At 46.2% G+C, this 21,513-nt stretch overlaps 1 protein-coding gene across 4 annotated transcripts in view; it reads right to left on the bottom strand.

Annotated features, from left to right (window-relative positions):
- Positions 1 to 4,078: 4,078 nt before the first annotated feature.
- The window catches only part of LOC121541868 (signal-induced proliferation-associated protein 1-like), a 36,849-nt gene continuing 19,414 nt past the window's right edge, over positions 4,079 to 21,513 (bottom strand). The window contains exons 2-16 of one of the 4 annotated variants that reach the window (XM_041851215.1): positions 18,476 to 20,021; positions 18,229 to 18,353; positions 17,861 to 18,049; positions 17,388 to 17,562; positions 16,516 to 16,619; positions 15,269 to 15,426; positions 14,341 to 14,950; positions 13,934 to 14,208; positions 12,692 to 13,087; positions 12,219 to 12,345; positions 11,965 to 12,097; positions 10,819 to 10,917; positions 10,519 to 10,582; positions 9,580 to 9,658; positions 4,079 to 4,749 (exon numbers count right to left, since the gene is read on the bottom strand). In XM_041851215.1, the coding sequence (XP_041707149.1) occupies positions 4,738 to 4,749; positions 9,580 to 9,658; positions 10,519 to 10,582; positions 10,819 to 10,917; positions 11,965 to 12,097; positions 12,219 to 12,345; positions 12,692 to 13,087; positions 13,934 to 14,208; positions 14,341 to 14,950; positions 15,269 to 15,426; positions 16,516 to 16,619; positions 17,388 to 17,562; positions 17,861 to 18,049; positions 18,229 to 18,353; positions 18,476 to 19,610 (3,681 nt within the window). In that variant the 5' untranslated portion in view covers positions 19,611 to 20,021 and the 3' untranslated portion in view covers positions 4,079 to 4,737. Of the gene's footprint in view, positions 9,310 to 9,579; positions 9,659 to 10,518; positions 10,583 to 10,818; positions 10,918 to 11,964; positions 12,098 to 12,218; positions 12,346 to 12,691; positions 13,088 to 13,933; positions 14,209 to 14,340; positions 14,951 to 15,268; positions 15,427 to 16,515; positions 16,620 to 17,387; positions 17,563 to 17,860; positions 18,050 to 18,228; positions 18,354 to 18,475; positions 20,022 to 21,513 lie in introns of all 4 variants that reach the window. The other 3 variants (XM_041851212.1, XM_041851213.2, XM_041851214.2) reach the window with 3 other exon arrangements.

Below are 21,513 nucleotides of genomic sequence, written 5' to 3'. Positions count from 1 at the left end.
TTGTGCGCTGCGTTTGTGGGAGCCACTAGGCGGCGACATGCTCGCCGTCATTCAATTCATAGAGTGCAACAAAACAAAATCCAAACAGGCTGTGCTTAGGCAATTTTCTAAGATAGCCTATTTCCTCAAGCAACCAGTGTGATAATTTGTCATCTGAACATAGTGATATAAATTCTTCATGAGCTATACATTTACAATAGACAATATTAGGCCTAGGATACTGCTGTGCTACTGTAGTCAAACAATAAGAGTGATGTGTTTGGCAAAATGCAAAATTGGCCTGGTTTTTCACAGACATTATATCTGAAAAGGAGAGAGGTCGAGTCTCCCCCCCCACACACACACACACACATTCATGCTACACACACATCACCTGAAACACACTCACTCTCTCTTGTCTACCAATCTGACACACACAGAGACACACACACACACCAGTGCATGCTGTCTATGTTTACAGAACATCGGTGAGTCAAACCTGCGTTAAGCCCTTCAACTATGTCTGACACGTTTTGCTCTGGCCCCTAGTGAAGATTCTGCCCGCAGAACCAACCCCAAATAAAGACATAAGCCCTTGTATTGTTGTCATCAGCCCTTCTCCAGGTGTCAGGCCAGGGAAGAGAAAGAGCTTCACCACGGCTTGTGTTTAGGAAAGTTTCCCTGGGGACACAGTCCAGGGAAGGGTTTTTGTTATGTTGTCTTGGTGTGTTACGGATCACACTTGTGTGGAATGAGATTTGGAAAATGTATTTGCCTTTCTTTAATGTATGCACTCGGGAAGGCATTGAACACCGTCAAACACAAGCCTCTGTTTTCTGTAGTGTTTACCCTGAGTGTATGTATATGCGTGTGCACATGCATGAGGAGACTATATATAGTCAATTCCATTAAATAAACATTTCCCTTCCTTTATTTAGTCGTATTGTCATTACACCACTCTGTCACCTTAGTTTCACATGCAGTAAAACTGCTCAGACTGATTGTAAGGCTTTCCATATGAAGAGTTTCATTCCAAAACACTATATATCCATTTTCAGAAATGTTAGTAAATTAGCGTTTATTATTTAAAGAACTTATGAAAGAGATTGGTGTGTTTTTTTCACTATCTAATCATGGCATGGGGTTGTTCAATGACAGAAATGTATTTGTTTATATCTATCACTTGATGGTTTCATTTCAGAGAGACAAATAATCATGTTTTTTTGCAAAAGCTAGGTTTTACACAGTCAGATGGAACAACTACATTTTGTATAAATAAATGTACAAATGATACATTTGTGACATCAATATTTAAGACAAAAATAAAAGTAATATGAGATCTGTATGTAGAACATTTACATTTGACATTTTTGTCATTTAGCAGATGCTCTTATCCAGAGTGACTTACAGTAAGTACATTCATCTTAAGATAGCTAGGTGAGACAACCACATATCACAGTCAAATACAAGATACAAACATTCCATTCCAGCTAAACACTGGATATATAGTGTTTTGCAAAAACACACATTTTCATACCCATCTAAAATCTATGAATAAAAAAAATCTGAGAACAGTAATATTTTACACACACATTAAGGTCCCCATAAGCAATCATTTCTGATGAAAAAAACACAAATGTGAAAAATTGGTTGATACAGCATTTTGGAAATATTCTCTTCATATCTAGTCTGTACAGTCACCCATAGAAAGGGCCTCAGAGTCCGATATCTACTTCTGATTGTATCAGTTACATGAATGATGCTGATCACAGCAAATATAATGTAGGATCTGAAGGGTCTAGTTATTGGATCACTGCAGTAGGGGTTGTATCATATTTGAATAACCAGACAGAGTAAAACTAATAATGCACTAATAATGCACTCAAGTCAGGACTTGTAATCTGATGTAATCATGTTGTTACACTGTTATCAACATGTTGTTTTTTATTACACTGAATAGCATCAAAATAACAATCCTCAATGGGATATTGAACAAAGGGATATCAGCTTCCCAACACTGCCATTTCTGAGGCCTCAGAAAGAAACATTGAGAATCATAGCATGGACACACCAAACACTTCTAAAGGTACAGAGGATTCTTTATTGCCATGTCCTCCAGTTCACAGTACATGAACAACATTTATTCAATGTACTTTTCTTGTGAGAGAATGAACAGGTTTAGAGGTGGCATCATACTGAAAACACGTTTTTGTGTTTTACAATACATTCCCTCAGTGTGCCACTGCCTGGTTGTGGTAAAGTCAGCTCTTTAACTGGCTGAGCTGAGTGCATAATGTGTGCTACCGTTCTGACATGATGTGTGGCCCAGGCCTGCCGTAAACCTCCACTGGGGATATGACTTCATGTGTGGTTCCACTGGTAATAATGTACTGTATTCTGTCTTCCCTATAGTAATGCTCACAGAAATACACCCCTTTCTCCAACAGCAACAAAGAGATGGCATTCCAGCTCTGTGTGGTAAGTAGGGCATTTACTGACACCATGGTTTCCTGTAAGGATGTTGCGATGACATATAAGGCAAACCAATAAGAGGATAACAGGAAACCGCTGGTCATTTATCGCCGCTTTTACAGCATGGAGGGGAGGAGGCAACAACCACAATGTCTCTACCAGGGATCTTTCTTACAGGTTTACTATTGGCTGGGTGGAGATAATTTGCCAGCTGATGTAGCCTACAGCAGGTGAGTGAATGGCCTATTGAATTGTTACTATCTGCAATGTGTTGTTAGGTGTCAGACATAACGTTCTGTGTTAGGTGTCAGACATAACGTTCTGTGTTAGGTGTCAGACATAACGTTCTGTGTTAGGTGTCAGACATACGTTCTGTGTTAGGTGTCAGACATACATTCTGTGTTAGGTGTCAGACATAACGTTCTGTGTTAGGTGTCAGACATACGTTCTGTGTTAGGTGTCAGACATAACGTTCTGTGTTAGGTGTCAGACATAACGTTCTGTGTTAGGTGTCAGACATACGTTCTGTGTTAGGTGTCAGACATACGTTCTGTGTTAGGTGTCAGACATACGTTCTGTGTTAGGTGTCAGACATACGTTCTGTGTTAGGTGTCAGACATACGTTCTGTGTTAGGTGTCAGACATAACGTTCTGTGTTAGGTGTCAGACATACGTTCTGTGTTAGGTGTCAGACATAACGTTCTGTGTTAGGTGTCAGACATAACGTTCTGTGTTAGGTGCCAGACATACCTTCTGTGATGCATAAATGGGGCTTCAAAGTGCACTCAGAGTGTGATTTGGAGTATGGTTCATACCTGTCCAAATGATTGTGGAAAGTTATGTTTTTCTGCACCGAATGATTATGATTCAATAGGGTTGGAGATGCTGGTCCTTAACCAGCGCTATACAGAATAAATCCCATTAACCTAGCAAAACCAAACACAAACTTCATATCGTCTTCATATAACCCTTTTGACACTTTCCTGGGGTCCCTAAACCCATCTTATTGTAGGTCTTCTTTTGAATTTAATTAGGGCCGCAGACGGTCAGTTGGAGGATTGAAGAGCGGACCCTGGAGAGACCCCATACCAACCAACCTTACATCTGCGTCTGTCATGTGGCAGACACACCTGTCTATCCTGCAGGAAACAGGACAACCTGTCACTGTCTGCTACCAACGACCATGAAGAATGGAAATGAAGACACCAAGCTGAGTTACCGTACATTACACTTTCAGGTAGGCAGAATGTCTGAGAGAGAAGCCTTCACATGAACTAGTCTGACAATGTTGTCTGTCCTGTACTCTCTGGACATTCTGAGCGTCACTCTTTAAGGCGTACCTAGTTGCATTAGAAACCTTATTGAATGTGAACGTAGGAGCTCTGAATGAATAGCTCAATAGTAATATGATAATAATAACCATTATTATTTCCCCAAGAAATACTAGAACATTGCAGAAATATTTTTCCTCCTGTCTTCTTGTGTTTGAATTTCTACAAAAAAAAAAAGTATTATTCCTTAAAACCAACCCCCACCATACCAGTTTAACTTTATAGCACATGTAATTGCTTCCTCCCTCCCCTTGTATTAAAACATCTAACAAGGAATTCCACATTTGCAAGATTAATAAGTTATTACATGTTTATACATACATACACACACATACAGAGGGGAGCTAGGAAGTTGCCTGGTGCATTATCATGCTTCAACAACCTCCTAGAATCTAAAGAACTATACAGAAGAACACAGTAAACATCAGATATTCTTCCACTTCTCAACTCTGCTAATCATTTCCAACAAGGCATCACCATTTTAAACAGCATGGATCAAACAGCCTGTTCGGGCACATTTACACTTGTCTGCATATTAAACCATCCTGCAATGGAGGGCATACACAACCTGATGCACTAAGTAACATTGAACACTTCAGCTGTACATGTCATCTTCACATATAGATAAAGTTTAGATTTATAATTTAATTAGAATATATCGTAATCTGCTGGTACCGGTTAATCACAGTGACTCTAAAATAAAATTACAAGAGGAAGTAAAAGGGTTATGTACAAAAAAATAAAATTAAAATAAAGTAGCATTGAGTCAAGGTGACTGACGATTGTTTGGCATCCCTTCCAAAGTTTGAGTTTAGTTATTTTGGGTGTGTGTGGCACAGCTGGGTCCAGTGGTCTGAGTGGGGTGTAGGAGATCTGCCCTGGTGTCTTTTGGCAGAACAGTCTTGGAGGAGGAATAATCCCATCCTCCTCTGATCTCATATTGTTATTGGCGTCATCAGCATTGAACCTGAAGATGAGGTGGGATGAGGTGAAGGGGTGAGATCAAATCCACGTTCATTTTTCAAGCAAGGCATAAACCTGGGCAGGAGGTTAAGAGGTTAAATATGTGCCCTGTCCCATGCCGATATAGGTTATGCTAAAAGTGCAAAAACAAGGCAGAAACACACATACAGTAGGTACACACACAGAAGGATGACATGAAGGAATCCCTCATCCACAGTCAACCACTCCAGAACCATTCTGAATTCATTTCAAATACACTGAATTATCATTGTAGCCAGCAAACAAACACAAAATATAATTGAACACCGATGTCTGTGTTCACTAAAGGAATCCTGTCCAGTTTACGTTAAATCTTTACAATATTTTTTTTCTTTCAAAGGAGAGCTGCTGTGTGGCAATGCATGGTTCAGTCCAGCAGGAGGTGCACTTTCTACAGTGTAGCTTCTACAACCAGTCTTTAAGGGGTAATGAGGATCTCTTCCATTGTTTCATCCTCATCAGAGGTATTATCCACTTCAATATCCGTTTCAACTACTTGCACGGAACACCACCAGCTCTCTGAGTCCATTCGGTGAGTCAATTCCCTTATAACTAAATAGCATCTCATTCCCTGAAAGCAGACATGAAATACTCTGCTACTGGCCGACTCAAGTCCACAACCATTCAAATGAAGCTGAGGCGGTATGGAGGGGAGAGAATGGTGTCTCTACACAATGAACTAACCATTCTGTGAGCAGGTTGGCAGAGAGAGGCAGGGTCAGTATACATCAGTCCGTCTTTTCAAGCAGGCTGCCTGCAGGCATGTCATTGTCATTTTTCCTATGTAGCTCCAAGGCCCTCCACTCTAATGGTGCACTGCTGAGCTGTTTGTTCTCAGTCCGAGACATTGCATATCATGGAGAGGGTTGAGCAGAGAGGAGAGAGAGACTACTGTTTACATACTGTACACACACTTTGGGTCAATTGAAATAAACAGCCACCAAACATGCTGCACACGTGTCTCTTCATCTAAATCAATTGGGTAGCTTTAAGCAATTGCTATTCTGCCCAACTTGTCAAGTATGTGAAGCAAGATATAATAACCATGGTGACGCACGCACGCGCACACTCACGGTTTAAAAAAACACACTCTTGGGTAAAGCGCAACCCTGGATATGCTGCACAACTGGTCAAGCTATTGAGAAGACCATCAGATGGTGAGAAATTACTCTGGGTTGTTTTTTCAGTTGGTTCTACACCCATGGGCTGGGCCAGAGTTCAAATGTCATTCTGCAGAATGCAGAGTATTATGCATGTGAATGTGTGTGTATGTTTGTGTGTGTGTGTGTGTGTGTGTGTATTGATGTACAGTGAGCAACAGTAATAGAGTATGTTGATGTATTGAGCATGGGTATTTGTATACAATATTAAATGTGTTGTGTGTCCGGCCTGTGTTTATGATCTGTGTGAGATCGTCTGTGTGTATATGTTTGTGTGTGTGTGTTTGTGTGTCTGTGTACAGATAGTGTGTACTGTGACGGAGTTAACAGGGCTTGTTGACATTGCACAGCAGCTCGGTGACTTTGATGAGGCGGGCCACGGTGCTCTGGGATTCCTCCTGCAGCCGCTGGTTATTCTGCCTGAGGCTCTGCACCTCGGCCTGCAGCACCGCCTTGTCCTCCTTCTCCTGCCAGGGAGCGGCACACAACAACACCCGTCTGTCAGACCACCATGGCTGGGATGGATGGAGGGGTGAGAGGGGGCTGGGTGTGGGTGGAGGTGGGTGAGGGCTGGCTTGGACTGGGCTAGACAGCAGGCACACGCAGACAGACGGGTTCACAAACATACACATACATGCCTTGTAGTAGTGGTAGCAGTGTAAGCAAGACAAGGTACTATAGAAGTACACACACACCAGATACACGCGCACACACACACACACACACACACTCACACTCACACACGCACACGCAAATACAAACCAATTTCCTTCCATAAAAGCACTCCATAGGGAGAAGTGGAGTATGGAGGAAATGTTTAGACGGATTTACTATGGCAACCACTTGTTCCAGACCAAACAACCAATTAATAAATCAATCACTCATTAAACAAGAGCAGAGGAAATGCCATAACATTTGATTTCCAATGTAGCTGATTGTTATACAAGTGAGATTTCTATAAAGACCCAAGCTCCAAAATGTCTTGCATTCCTCATCATCCAAACAGCAGGGGTCACCCTAGTCCCTCACTACTTGGAACTCAGTTTGAAATCAGCTATTGCAACTTTCAGAGCGGTGATTTGCCATAGTAAATGCTTCCTGTTTGCTATGTCACAAACTGTAGCAAGAGCTGTGACAGACAGGAAATCGGAGGCTTAGGGTAGACAAAAAGACAGGGGCCATTGCCAGCACAACCAGTGTTGCCAACAGCATTATTACTTCAACACTATACCTTTTAATTGACTTTTGTATTAAAAAGTGTTGTGCATTGTGACATATTCTGTTCACTTGCAGCAACAAAGTCATTGATCAACAAAGAAAGATCATCATTGCAGAACGTTGGCAACATTGAATGCAGAGTAATGTCAGATTCTCTGTCTGCAGTGGGCGAGGGGGTTTGAGCAATGGTATGAAATGTAAGCTCATTGTAACTTAATCTTCAATAAGTACAGTGTGCCATGAGTTAGTGAGCTATACTTAGCCTGGCCAATTAGCTTGGTGATTGAATTTAATCAAACTCAACCTCTACAAAAATGGCATGAATGCAATGTTATATTGCCTCCCCGCACAATTGCCTTGTGTAATGGTGTTTATTTGTTTGACTGTCTACACAGAGAGGGGGTTCTATCCGGACTGACTCCTGTGCTGTCTGTCTATCTGTCTGTCTGTCTGGTGTGATGTGATGTCAGTGAGTCGTGGGATGAGGAGGGGGCAGGTTACGGTTATTTGACAATAACAATTAATGATAGATGAGACCAGTTAGGTATTATCATCAATCTGGGTCAATAGGAATTATCTTTGGTAGCGGCAGTACTGTTTGTCCTTGCTGGTTCAACTCCCTAGTGGGCCATAGTGCAACTGTGCCCTGGAGCAAGTCAATTAACCTGAAAGTACAAGTCAATTAACCTGAAAGTACTCAGATTTAGAATTGGAAAATGAACAAATGTAAAGATGTAAGTCAAACAGCAAGCAAAGTAACAAATGATCACCACATCAGGTGATTGTTCATTTGGTCATACTGTACTAGCTTACTAGCTCCAGTACTGTAAACCCTCCCTGTCTTGGCAGCCATGGACAGAAACCAAATACTAACCAAAAGTAGCCCATGTGACACATCACACTTCAGAATGGAACCTAACTAGCTACTCTGAGGTAAGACCATTCCCACGGTCTTAGTTCATTCCTACGTTTTTCTGCTGGACATACTATAGGACTGGGACACCCCATAACCAACCATGCTCACTCACTCTCCCAGGGCAGAAGGTAAACAACAGAGAAAAGTGAAAATGGATCATCTGATGTGGCAGTTCCCTGTTAGGTTGTCCTCCTTCTTGGTTCATTGTCCCTGACTGTCAATGTCTGTGTGTTGTCTAGATTGATGATAATGTCTATGTGTTGTCTAGATTGATGATAATGTCTGTGTGTTGTCTAGATTGATGATAACACTGTGTTAATGGTGAGTGTTCAGAGGAGTTACAAAAACAGAGGGTAAGACTTTGGTGATGTTGGTGTTATAGCCACAGGATTGTGACCAGAATATCTGCAGAGTTAGATTCTTATGTGTGCTTCATGTCTCACATGTTTCAAGAACCAAGTTGAGCGAATAGCATTTGCACTAAAATCCTTAGAATGTCATTCACTTAGTTGGATGCCAGTTTTAAACACTGGCAGTGTGGCATCTCTTTGATATCTGAGTGGTGAAAAGGACTACGTTGGAGGGGATATAGAACGCTGCACACCATAGGGTTTCATTTTACCTCAGAGATTAAACACCCTCGTTACTGTAACAAAGGAATCATGTTTCACCCAAATGTGTTTAAGGATGCTTGGGAGGCTTCCAAACCCTCTTTCTCTCTCTCTCCTTCTTTCACTCTTTCTCACCCTTTCTCCAACTTGCTTCAGTCTTCCTTTTCCTTTCCAGATTCTCTACATTATGTAACCAACTTAACACTACCAGAGCAGCTAGTCATTCAGTAGTTGTGAGGGCTTCAAAGGTCATCCATCCCCAAGTCCCCATGTTTCCCAGAGAAGAGCCTGTGAATGGAGAAATGGTGCTAAGAGGTCCTGAGGCTGCACACAGGGATGACTGACAGCCTGTCAGACTTTCAGGGTTGTGAGGAGGAACTTCGCTTACATTTCTCACATCCATGAAGGACCCCATAGGTGGTTTTGGGTTATTGGGTTAATGAACTCAGGTCTGTTTTTTAGTAGTTCCATTTCCAATTGTTATTTTGTTGTCAATGCAACAACAGAGGAAAAATCTCATGCTGTACTTGCCTCTACTGCCATTGGTCGCTTAGTGTTGAGAGAGTGAGCATGGTTGCCCAAAGTCCCTCCAGCCAATCTTCTCATCTCCTCTGTTCACCCTGCCCAATGACAAGACAGGTTTCTTTTGCTTGGCCCGCCCTACTTCTACATTCCCTCTGTCTGTCTGTCTGTCTGTCTGTCTGTCTGTCTGTCTCTCTGTCTGTCTGTGTGTCTGCAGGAGGTTGGGTGAGGAGAAGGGAGGGTGGGGTACAGGGTAGGGTCGAGGGTAAGTGGATGGGGATGGGGGGGTCGTGGGGTCACTGTGTGGGCAGGATGCTGTGAGGGGGGTCTGGGGAGGGGCTGTGGTTGGCCATCTGAATGGGGAGTACCTTTTGCAGGTCGTCCTGCAGCCTCTTCAGCATGGCCTCCAGTTGGGACACCTTCTCCTCCAGGTGGCCCGGTGAGTCACTGGCGAAACGGGACAGAGACACACATTCAGCATATAGTTTGGTGGTGTCTGTACGTGTTTCCTGTATCCTCTCTGTTTTGTGTGTGTATGAGAAGACAGTGGGTAAAATATATGTATGTGAGCAAGAGAGACATTGAGTCAGAATGGAAGACACAATAAAGGGGGGAATGAGTTGAAAGAGGAACATGCCATCACACTGAGTCAAACAGAGGGGAGCCTGATGCACTGGCCGTGACCCCACTCTCCGAGGGGGTCTCAGGGGGAGTTGGGATATGCAAAAAACACATTTCCAATTCACACGTATGAAACAGGACAAATACAAGCAACCATCAACTGATTATAAATCAGCAAGAAAGAATGAGAATACATAACAGCAGGAGAGAGAGCGAGAGAGAGAGAGAGAGAGAGAGAGAGAGAGAGAGAGAGAGAGAGAGAGAGACAGAGAGAGAGAGACAGAGAGAGAGAGACAGAGAGAGACGGAGAGAGAGAGAGAGAGAGAGAGAGAGAGAGAGAGAGAGAGAGAGAGAGAGAGAGAGACGAGAGAGACAGAGAGAGAGAGAGAGAGAGAGAGAGAGAGAGAGTTGAAGAAAGACAATGTGAGAGATGATGAGGAGAGATCTAAGGACAGGCAATATGCCAAAGAGCCAGTATCATGATGAGCAACTGAGAGGCTGAAATATGCACACTGTTCAAAAGTCCATCTCTGATTTAGAACCTCCCACAGGAAGATCCACACAAAGGACAGAGGCCAATGAGTCAGACACCATTTGGAGTTCACATACACAGAGACATGCAGAGAGGTCTACAGTGATCCAATCTCAGTGTGTGTGTGTGTGTATAGCTAGAGACCCAAACCCACCTCTCCTTCATGTCCTTTAGCTTGCCATCTGTCACGGAGTCTGCTCCTTGGGTCCCATCTCCTGCTTTACGGTGTGAAATATGACACATCACTCACCCATGTTAGTCACTGAGCCCAACCACACAGAGCCAGTCATACAGAGCCAGCCATATAGACTGGATAGAGAATATACTGTCTTTTGTTTTCAGCAGTGCTAATTTGGCCATTTCCTGTGGTAATGTATCAAATATGACAGATGTAGATGCATTTAGTAAAATAACATATTATGTTGTCATCCCATGCAGATAGATGTCTTCTTACCTTCACGTGACAAGGCTTCTAGGATGCTGCGGCATGCTGTGGCTAGATCAGCTATAGACTGCCACTCCTCCTCTGAGGAATCTGTGGTCTCTGACAGGACTGAGGGAAAGAAACAGAGTTTCAATGTGCTTTCATAACAAAGGCATATCAACGAGGTGAGCAGCAAACCATGACAATACAGTAGGACAACACAACAGGATTGTGGGATTTATGAGCAGGCAAATTCATTCTGTGGTTCGACAAGGACAAAGAGCCACCACCAGGGGGTGTTACAACAATGTTTTGCTGCCTTGGTGGCGCTGCCCGACTAGCTGCAGTGTGAGAGCAAGAAGTGGGTTCTTTCAATCTCTGTGTGTGACGGCCTTCTGGAGTGTGGGGAGGGAAATAGAGACAATCTCCTCCAAAAAAGCTGAAGTATCTGCTGAGAGGATGAGTGTGTGAGCTCTTACAGAAACAGTGTGATGATTCTCATAGCCTCACGGCAGAGAAAGAGAGAGAGCAGATGGTCCAAAAGGGATCCTTGATTTGAGGCAGCCTAAAGCCCACCCCGTTCACCCCTCCCACCCCCCATCTGTCCCTCCTTTGGTCTGTAGCTGGTAGGGGGTGGTAAAGGGGCGGGGGGCATATTGGGTTAGGGGGATAGGGGGCAGCCTAGATGAAAGACGAGGGACAAAGGGATGGAAGGGAGGGCTAAAGGAGGATAATGAGGAGAGGGGTTTAGGGGAGAAAGGGTCTGGGGGCTAAAAAGGGATTTGAGTCTCAATTACAGCAGAGATCATTTTTGAACAGTTGTAATTGTTCAGTTTCAGCACCATTCGGCCTGGCCTTATCAGCTGGTACAGGGCACAAGGTCTGCACAGAGGCCTTTTGTTTCAGACGGCTGTCTGTCTGCCATCATCAGGAGGGTGATCAACGTCGCTGAGCAGTTGCTAATAGACGCTATTGTTTATGCATGCCAGTGTTAAAGTGCTGTTTAATAAACAGGAGAAATACATGGGAAATAGGATTCATAACACATCAACAACCTCACCTATTAAACAGGACTTCTACCTAGGGGTAGTTGATATTTGAGGATGTGGTGATGGTAATGAGGTGTGTAAGGACATTATGGAGGATATAGTGATGGCAGTGTGGTGGAATACCCACTCTTGGTGATGGAGTTGTGTAGGCTCAGGGCTCGGGAGTTTCTCTCCGCTCTGTCCAGACACGACAACCGGGTGGAGGACAGGGAGGGGTCACTCGCTGATGCCTTCTCCTCACCCAACTCAGCCCCCACAAACTAGAGGGAAAGAGAGAGATAGAAACAGTCAGATAAGGTTAGAGGTTTATCGAGAAGGGAACCTTCATCAGATTATTATCCAGATTGTCATCTGTCTCCATGCCTGTGTGTGTCTCTGTACCTGTTCCTCGTCCAGGGGCACCTTGGGTTTGACCCCCAGGATGAGGCCAGGCGTGGCATCTCTCAGCTCCCCTGGGTTCTCATAGATGTGATGCTTCACCATCACACCCACGTTGTCATACACATGCCTGTCACAGAGAGACACGGAGAGATTGAGACATACACAGATTATAAATCCGCTGTTTACACTAATGACTTTCCAATCCAATCTGGAGGGCAAACTAGTAATCTAGGGCAAACTAGTTAATCTAGTAATCTTCAGGATAGCTGAGATTTGGGCTCAAATTTTGGTTTAGCAGTTTGTTTCTTCTTCCTGTGAAACCATAAACACATACACACACACACACATACACACACAAGAATACCTAGTAAAAACCATTATATTTGAACTCATGATGACTAGGATGTCAGAAAATCCTCGGAGGAATAAATAACCTGAGGTTTATGATGAGGCTGAGGGTGGAGGTCACATACCCATCACATATGTCCCGGCAGGACGGGTGCCTCTCTAGGGAGTAGCTGCGTGTTAGCTGGGAGGGGGTGATCTCCACGGTCTGGTTGAGGGGGTGGTCCTGCAGGGAGGTGGCCCGTAACAGAGGCAGGCTGGGTGGGGAGAGGAGGGAGCCCTGGTCCCCCTGGTCCTCCTCACCCTGTCCCGTCTCTGACAGCCTGTCCTCAGCCTCTCCTCCCTCCGCTGGTCCCTCCATCGTCTCTGCCTCCTTCCCCTCTCCCTGTTCCCGTTCCTCTTCCTCCATCTCCTCCTCTTCCTCCTCCTCCCTCTCGTCCAGCACCCAGGCCTCTCCAGACTGGCCCTCCCCAGGCTTACGCTCTGCATCCTGGATGGCTTTCTGGTATAACTCTGAGAAACTCCTGGAGCCATCCGAGACAGCCAGAAAGGAAGAAAAGTTTCACCAACAAGATGTTATTACTAGATAAATATTACATAAATATATACTTCCCTTTTAATACACTCCGTTTATTCATGAATGATACAGTATTCTAGAGCAGTACCTCCGAGCCACACGGATGAGGAGGATTTTGTACAACAACAAAAAACTCTATTTACCTACGAAAAAACATGGCATCTCTTTGAAATCCAAAATGTGTCATTCCCTGACAGTGGTCACACTTTTGGGGTTGTTCTTGAACACGACTGTCAAAACCGTATCTACTAATGAGGGGGTTCTCTCTCTCTAGATATTTCCACCAGCCAGTTTGACGTGTATATGGTGAGCCCTGTTGTGAAGCTAATATCCTGTTTAGTGTTGCCTTTCCTCTATCTGAGTAGTCCCTCCTTTACCAGGCTGCAGTAACACTGTACCACTGTCCATCTGGCTGACATTAGAAGAATGTAGAGGGCTTTGCTAACTGCCACTACCTGGGTCACTATCATTAGAGGCCATTAGAGCCATTGATTGGTGGTTAACCAGCTGGTGGGACACTGACTACAGCACGCCATAAAAAATAGAGTGAGCTGTGACCCTGGAATGGTGCCTCACTGGCCTCCTGAATTCATCTGATCCCCTCAGCCCTCTCTCCTCCTCCCTTATCCTTTAACCCCTCATCAACATTAGTCTTCACCTACCAAACTACCTAGAACCCTGACCCCAGCCTTCTCTCTCCTTAATCCTCGCCATGTTACCCTCCCCTCCCCACTGTCCTGTATCCCCATCCATCTCTCACTACCCCTCACCCCCCTTCACCCCCCTCTCTGACCTGCGGGGCTTGCCGTTCTCATCTGGAGGAATGACAGTGATGTGGATCTTGTGGGCGGTGCGGAGCAGTCTGGCTCTCTCCTCTGGTCCTAGGTGCACCAGGGCGTGGCCACACAGACGCACCACCCGCGCCCCCAGCTGCAGACCCCCGCTCTCCGCGTAGCCGAACCGCTGCAGATCTGTCACAAAGCCCTCCTCGCTCATCAGGAAGCCTGGCTGGCCCACCCCATCACGCAGGGGGGTCACCTCCCGTGCCTCGCACCCCCGCGTCACCAACTGGACACAACAACAGGACACAGTGAGTTGAATACAGTAATGTATATTTATTTATTTAATATTATTATCATCAAAACATAAACAATGATAACTTAATAGCATATGAGCAGTGGTGTTTGAAAGGCTTCCCACCTCCAGTCTCTGCACCATCTCCCGTATCTCCTCCGCCTGGCTGTCCATCACACTGATTGACACAGCCTCCCCCCTCTCATAGAAGATATCCAGGCAAGGCCCACCTATGGCCCTGCTGTCTATCACCGCCTTCCAGCCAATCACATCGCGGCAGCAGCAGTTGAACACCACCCTCCGTGTGTATCTCTCGATCAGCACCACTGATTCAGCTGAGACCCCCAGTAGACAGGGCAGCTTGTGTCCTCCTGTCTCCTCCTCATTCCCACTGGTGGCCATCACAGCCCAGACTAGCGCCCCAGCACTGTGAAGCTCTGCCCCCTTGGCCCCCTTCAGCTTGTCTTTGCGTTTGCTCCCCAGGGACAGCAGGGGGAACTTGGTGGAGGAGTCAATTGGCGTGGTGGTCACGTAGTTCTCTGCCAGGTCCTTCAGGTACTCCTGTCGTGTCCGCGTGGCCATGGAGCGGAACTTTTCCGCCTTCTCTGCAGCGTTCTCAGCATTCACCGCCTTCGCCAGCAGGAAGTCTCTGAAGGCAGGGGAACGGGGGAATCGAGCACCCTTAGGGAACAGAGGCCCAAATAGTGGGATGTCTTTGGAGCGTGTCACTGCCACCCTGAGAGAGAGAGAGAGAGAGAGAGAGAGAGAGAGAGAGAGAGAGAGAGAGAGAGAGAGAGAGAGAGAGAGAGAGAGAGAGAGAGAGAGAGAGAGAGAGAGAGATTGTTAGGGTAAAAAAACTCATAATCATAGTCTTGCTACACAGTCATAGTTTTGATTCCCTGGTAAGTACAATATGATAACAGTGAACATGTTGTTACACAGTTCTTACACCTGTAATCTCTGATTGATAATGCTGAAAGAAAATAAACCAACAGAACCAGTTGTGGAGCAGCCAGGTACAGTGGTACAGCAGGAGAGAAGGTTCTGATCTCACCTGTAGTAGGTGTGGTCAGAGCAGGACTGTTCCACCTGGACGATGATGAAGACATGTTGGAAATGGGAGCGGATGGCCTTAGGAGTGAAGGGCAGAGCCCCTGGCTCCTGGAACACTATGGTCACTATGTCATTACCAATGTGCCTCTTTCTCAGCAACTACCAGAGAGAGAGAAAGTGAGAGAGAGGGGTGGGGGGGGTAGCAGGAAAGAGGGAGAGGGAGAGAGAGAGAGAGAGAGAGAGAGAGAGAGAGGGAGAGGGAGAGAGAGAGAGAGAGAGAGAGAGAGAGAGAGAGAGAGAGAGAGAGAGAGAGAGAGAGAGAGAGGGAGAGGGAGAGGGAGGAGAGAGAGAGAGAGAGAGAGAGAGAGAGAGAGAGAGAGAGAGGAGAGGGAGAGGGAGAGAGAGAGAGAGAGAGAGAGAGAGAGAGAGAGAGAGAGAGAGGGAGAGGGAGAGGGAGAGGGAGAGGGAGAGAGAGAGAGAGAGGGTTAGCGAAGCGGTCAAGAGAGCGAGGAAGCTGTTTTGTTTTGGTTATTTGATCCACTAATGATATCATGTGCAGTTAGTTATTTGGTGTTAGTTATTTGATGTTAGTTATTTGCATGGTGTCGTGTTTCTAAATCACTCCACCAGAAGAGCTGACAGATGTGAGATGCTCCCTAGCCAGCCAGCCAGCCTGCCAGCCAGCCAGACAGCCAGACAGCCAGCCAGACAGCCAGCCTGCCAGCCAGCCAGCCAGACAGAGTGGCAGTATATCAGTAGCTATAAGCAAACACAACATGCTTTTAGAGTGGGTGTTGGACATAGAAACGCAGAGGAACAAAGAATGTGTCTGTCATGCTTGTTGTGCGACATTACTCAAGCGTGAAAGCCTTAATTTGAACATAGTACTATGGGGAAATGTGTAGCTTCTACCACCAAAGAATAACCATAACATAAACACAGAATCAAGAAGATTTTCTACAGGAATGCTGCTTGTGAAATATTGATTATTCTCTTCAACATTTGCCTAAAAAGACCTAACCGTGCTTGAATAAAAGATTAGGACCTCTGCTTCTGATAGCGTTAGGTCTCCAACACAGCAATAGAGTTTGCTGGGCGAGAGTACTTAGCACCTCTGAGCGTAATTTGCGACCCCACATGTAGATTTCAAAAGTACCTTCTAAATACCATATTATCACACTATCATTACTATAGCTGATAGTTGACTGGGTTTCCTTGGTGTCCTGTAAAAGCAGTGTGTATTGTTACCTGTTGTGTGTTGTTGGCCGTGTAGGGCAGCATGGTGGACACATGGAACATCACCTCATAGTCCTGGTAGTGTGTGTAGAGGGACTGGGTGCCCGTGGAGTCCGCTGTACACACACACACACAGACAGAAAGGTTTACACACGTCGTTCTCGGCCTACTAGCTAACAGAGTGAGAGACAGTGTAAACACAGACTAAAACACTGTCCGTCAAACTGTGGTCTGACTCTAGGGTGCTGAGATTACACTGTGATGGACAGTATTAAGATAGAGGACACACACAGTGACTATACTACCTCCCCCAATACTGCTATGATTACACAGTGTTAGATAGTGTTCATCTTATGCGATCCCTGCCAACTAATGCCCTCTAGATAGTGTGTCTCGAGACAGGGTGAGCTAGATCCAGCCTATAGATAATGTCTAGATAGTGTGTGTCTCGAGACAGGGTGAGCTAGATCCAGCCTATCGATAATGTCTAGATAGTGTGTGTCTCGAGACAGGGTGAGCTAGATCCAGCCTATAGATAATGTCTAGATAGTGTGTGTCTCGAGACAGGGTGAGCTAGATCCAGCCTATAGATAATGTCTAGATAGTGTGTGTCTCGAGACAGGGTGAGCTAGATCCAGCCTATAGATAACGTCTAGATAGTGTAATAATGAAGTGTACTATCTTAATTTGACCAGTTTCTCACAGCAGGAAAATAATCCTGCAGCAACAGGACATTTGAATTATTATGTGGATTATAAATAATGGAAACCTTCTTGGGGGGTTGAAACATTTTTTGTTAGGGCAAATCAAGTCCAACATTTTAATTATTATCTGCAACAACAGTGATCAAATTAAGATAGCAGATCTGTATGTGCAGTGCTCACTCTTGGTGTCCAACTGAGCGCGGTATTTCTCCCAGCCCTTCAGATTCACCCGCTCCCCCAGCAGGTCCAGGAACTCCTCGAAGGCCGGCCCCGAGCTCTCGTTGTTGTACATGTCCTCCTCAGAGCTCTGGCCTGCACGGCAGTACATCACCCCCACCTTCCTCTGGAAGTTCAGCTAGAGAGAGAGAGAGAGAGAGAGAGAGAGAGAGAGAGAGAGAGAGAGAGAGAGAGAGAGAGAGAGAGAGAGAGAGAGAGAGAGAGAGAGAGAGAGAGAGAGAGAGAGAGAGAGAGAGAGAGAGAGAGAGAGAGAGAGAGAGCGTTTGATCCAATCTGTTTAGGATGACTCTCTGAATTTCAAATAATAGACAATGAATTGAAATGGCAATGTCCTTATCCATTTCTATTAATTCTAAGAATCTATATATATATTCATTTTCTTTTAGCAGCACCGTGGGTGGGTGGGACCTACTCACCCCTTGTTCGTCCAGCTTGAGCAGGGTGTCTCGGACCTTGGGCGAGGTGGAGGCAAGGCGCAGGCAGTGGAGATTGAGCTCCGGGATGATGAACTCCAGGAGCCTCTTAGGAGACAGGCCCCGGGGGGTGGTGTGGCGGGCCGCTGAGGGCACTGACTCCTCCAGGATGGAGCCTCGCAGAGTCTTCAGCTGGAAGGGAAAGGCAAGAGGGGTGTGAGTGGTTGAAATGGATGAGTGTTTTCGTCATGCCATAATGTGTCAGTTTGGGTTTGTGTATGAGTGAATGACAGTATGTATTCATAAAAGGACCTATAGGTCTGTCAATACTGTTTACTCTTTTTGACCACGAGTCTGTAGTGTAGACTGACCTCTGTGGTTCTGAAGATGATCCTGTAGTTATACTGAGCTCCACTAGACCCCTCCTTCTCCTCTCTACGGAAGCTGATGGCCACTGGACCAAAGCGGTCATCCATGCCAAAGAAGTTCTGATGATCTGAGGAGTGGAAAGAGTGTTATTACACATCTATAACAGGTTTCCCTATAACACTGTTGTTGACTAACAAAAATAGCCTTCTACTATTAAATCAAGAAAAGCAAACAACCTCTCTCACTCACCTTTCATGTAGAAGTATTTGCGGTAGTAGTGGGCTCCCAGGTCTGCGTGTTCTATGAAGTAGTTGCTCTTGCCCTGCTGTTGGACGTGGCTCTCTCTGGGTTCCTCCAGTACTGACACAGCATCGTTGGGGTTCCTCAGGCTCAGCCACAGGCCCCCTCTGCCCTGCGTACACCCCAGGCCCGCTCGCTCCTCACCCCCCATCTCGTTACGGAAGTGGGGGCAGCTGAGCAGCAGCTCGTTGTCATTGCCGTCTCCCTCGTCCAGCAGACACTGTTCCGAGTCCTCCACAGCCCCCCCACCACCGCCCCCACTCTGCGAGGGCGAGGAGGGCGTGGCCTGGGTGAGAGGGCGCATCGTCGAGGCAGCTGACGCCCCTGAGGTGATGTTCTTTTTGCGGCCGATGCTGTCTCGGTTGCTGGCCGCCTCGGTGAGGTCAAACAGAATGCTCTGGACGTCATAGTGGGCAAAATTCCTGACCCAGGCTCCTCCCCCCAGGTTGTCATTAGGACCTGGTTGGGGGATCTGTGGGGGGGAGGGCTTCGCCTTCTTGCTCAGCCCCTCAGGCTTTGGGGGCTTGGCTGGTTTTGGGGTGTCTCCTGCGGGGGCGGACAGAGCCCTAAAGAAGCCGTCTGGCTCTGGGGGGGTTCCCTGTAGGCCCAGCAGCAGAAAGGGGTCTTTGAAGCGGAGGGCGTTGGGGGTCAGAGCGCCCTGGTCCTCTGCACTCAGCTCTTGGGTTCCTGAAAGACCTATCTGTCTCTCCAGTGAGGAGAGACTGCCATACTCCCTGTGCAGCACCACCCCTGAGTCCTCCTGGGCCCCGGCACCTGCCTTCTCCCCCACTGCCCGTGTGGCCTTCCCTCCCGCCTTTCCAGAGGAGTCCAGGTCTCCCAGCGTCACGTCACTGTTGCTTCTCTGCATGATGTGTCCTCGGCCCACTGACCTCAGGTTCAGACCCACACAGCTCAGGGTAGTAAGACTTTCCCCATCTGTCCCATCCCTCCTCGGGGGCCACTCCCCTGCCACCACCCGCGCCCTCACCCCACCCTCCCGCTTAGAGTCAAAGTTGACCGTTGTCAGAGGGGGTCGCGGTCTCTGCCGGCAGAACTTGCGTAGGAAGAGGTCGTCAGACTGCATGGTGCCTCAGACTCTGACTCCAACTATCTCTCCTCCCTTTCTCAGGCCTGATGAGTAAAGGTACTACACGTGGTCTTCATCCACATTCAATAACAAAATGCAAAGGACTATTAGATGACCGTTGCAAGTCCCACAGTCAGATACAATGATATATTTTAGGTCTGGAAAATGTCCACCCATTCCAAGTTCCTTTAGGACGTCCTCCAGCTTTGGCTTTGCAGATGACTACTATTCTGGTGTGCCTCAGTTGTGGTGTGGTCCAGTTTTGGTTTGGTCCTGCTGGTTTGGTCCAGCTCTCTGTCCTCTGGGTTGGGGAGGATTCGTGTGTGTGTTGGCCTCTCTGATCTGTCATCCATCAACTCCCACCTCTCAGCGCCTGCTTGCTTCTCTTTGGTCTCTTCCACTGGCCACCTGTGCACAGAGACAAAGCAATGGTACTTTTTCAGCCTGGTTAGACTGCAGACACCCATCTCCCACCCACACTGCTATTATCCTTCCTGACACCTCAGACTTCATTCAATGGTTGCAAAGCAAACCGTAGACCAGTGTTTAAGTCCCTTTGACCAAAAAATTCCCATGAAATTAAAATGCATTTATGTCAACAATGAAGTGTAGAAACGTAAATAGGAAAACAAGTAGCTCTGACATGTTGTATTGTTCAGTATCGTTTCACCTCTGAATCCTTGTAAAAAAAAAAAAATCCTTCCCAAAAATAGCTGCCAGGCAATACATATGGGCCACCACATCCAACCTTCAGACATTCAATGGGCTGGAGGAGGGGGCCTTCCTGTCCTAAGACAATTTAAGAATACAATCAGAACATGCAGAGAAGCATGTTTAGTTTCTTTCTTTTTTATAACCACCAGTCAGGAGGATAAAGATGTCTCAAAGGGTATGCTTAGATATGAAAAATATATATAGATTCTTTTTTTTACATAGAATTAAGCATAATGATTATGGCTCTAGTTTGCAGGAACAAGCTGTTTCAGGTGTTTGAAAAATGTAAAATTCTCCAATTTACAGATGTAGGGCCTAGCCCACCTCTGGACCCCCCTGCCATCCTCATGTACTTTGTGCCCCCTCAAATTCTTGAGGTGCATGATGCCCTGAATACAATAGTCATAAACCTAACCATGCTGGCCAGCCTGCCAACTGAATAAGATCTCTCTCTCTCTCTCTCTCTCTCTCTCTCTCTCTCTCTCTCTCTCTCTCTGTGTCTGTCTGTCTGTCTGTCTCTCTCTTTCGCTCTCTGTCTGTCCTCTCTCTCTCGCTCTCAATTCAATTCACTTCAATTTAAGGGCTTTATTCTCTCTCTCTCTCTCTCTCTCTCTCTCTCTCTGTGTCTGTCTGTCTGTCTCTCTCTTTCGCTCTCTGTCTGTCCTCTCTCTCTCTCTCTCTCTCTCTCAATTCAATTCACTTCAATTTAAGGGCTTTATTTCTCTCTCTCTCTCTCTCTCTCTCTCTCTCTCTCTCTCTCTGCCAGGCAGCCGATAGTTGCCGCTAGATCCGAACTATCGTCTAGGATTGATGTGCATTCCCGGTAATATACTCGTGTCTCCCGTGGACCGGCTCGTAAATAAAGCATCCTCCATCCAGGCTGCAAAGGCATAATTTTCCTCCTAAACTATCTTTAATGGCGAGCCGGCGGGAAAAAACGGGGAAAATATGTGTACTGTCTCTTAATAAAACACAATTTTTCACCACCATTTTCGGACAATTTAGGATGTTGCACACCGCGTTCAGCCAAGGGGGTGTCAGATAGCCTAGCGGTTGTGCCAGTAACCGAAAGCTCGCTCCCCGAACCAATTCGAATCACCGAACCAATTAGGTGACAAATCTATTGATGTGCCCTTGAGCAAGGCACTTAACCCTGATCGCTCTGGATAAAAGCGTCTGCAAAATG

Source organism: Coregonus clupeaformis, chromosome 27 (assembly GCF_020615455.1).
Source record: "Coregonus clupeaformis isolate EN_2021a chromosome 27, ASM2061545v1, whole genome shotgun sequence".
In the NCBI taxonomy this organism is placed as follows: Eukaryota; Metazoa; Chordata; class Actinopteri; order Salmoniformes; family Salmonidae; genus Coregonus; species Coregonus clupeaformis.
This window is presented reverse-complemented; position numbering and strand designations above follow the sequence as displayed.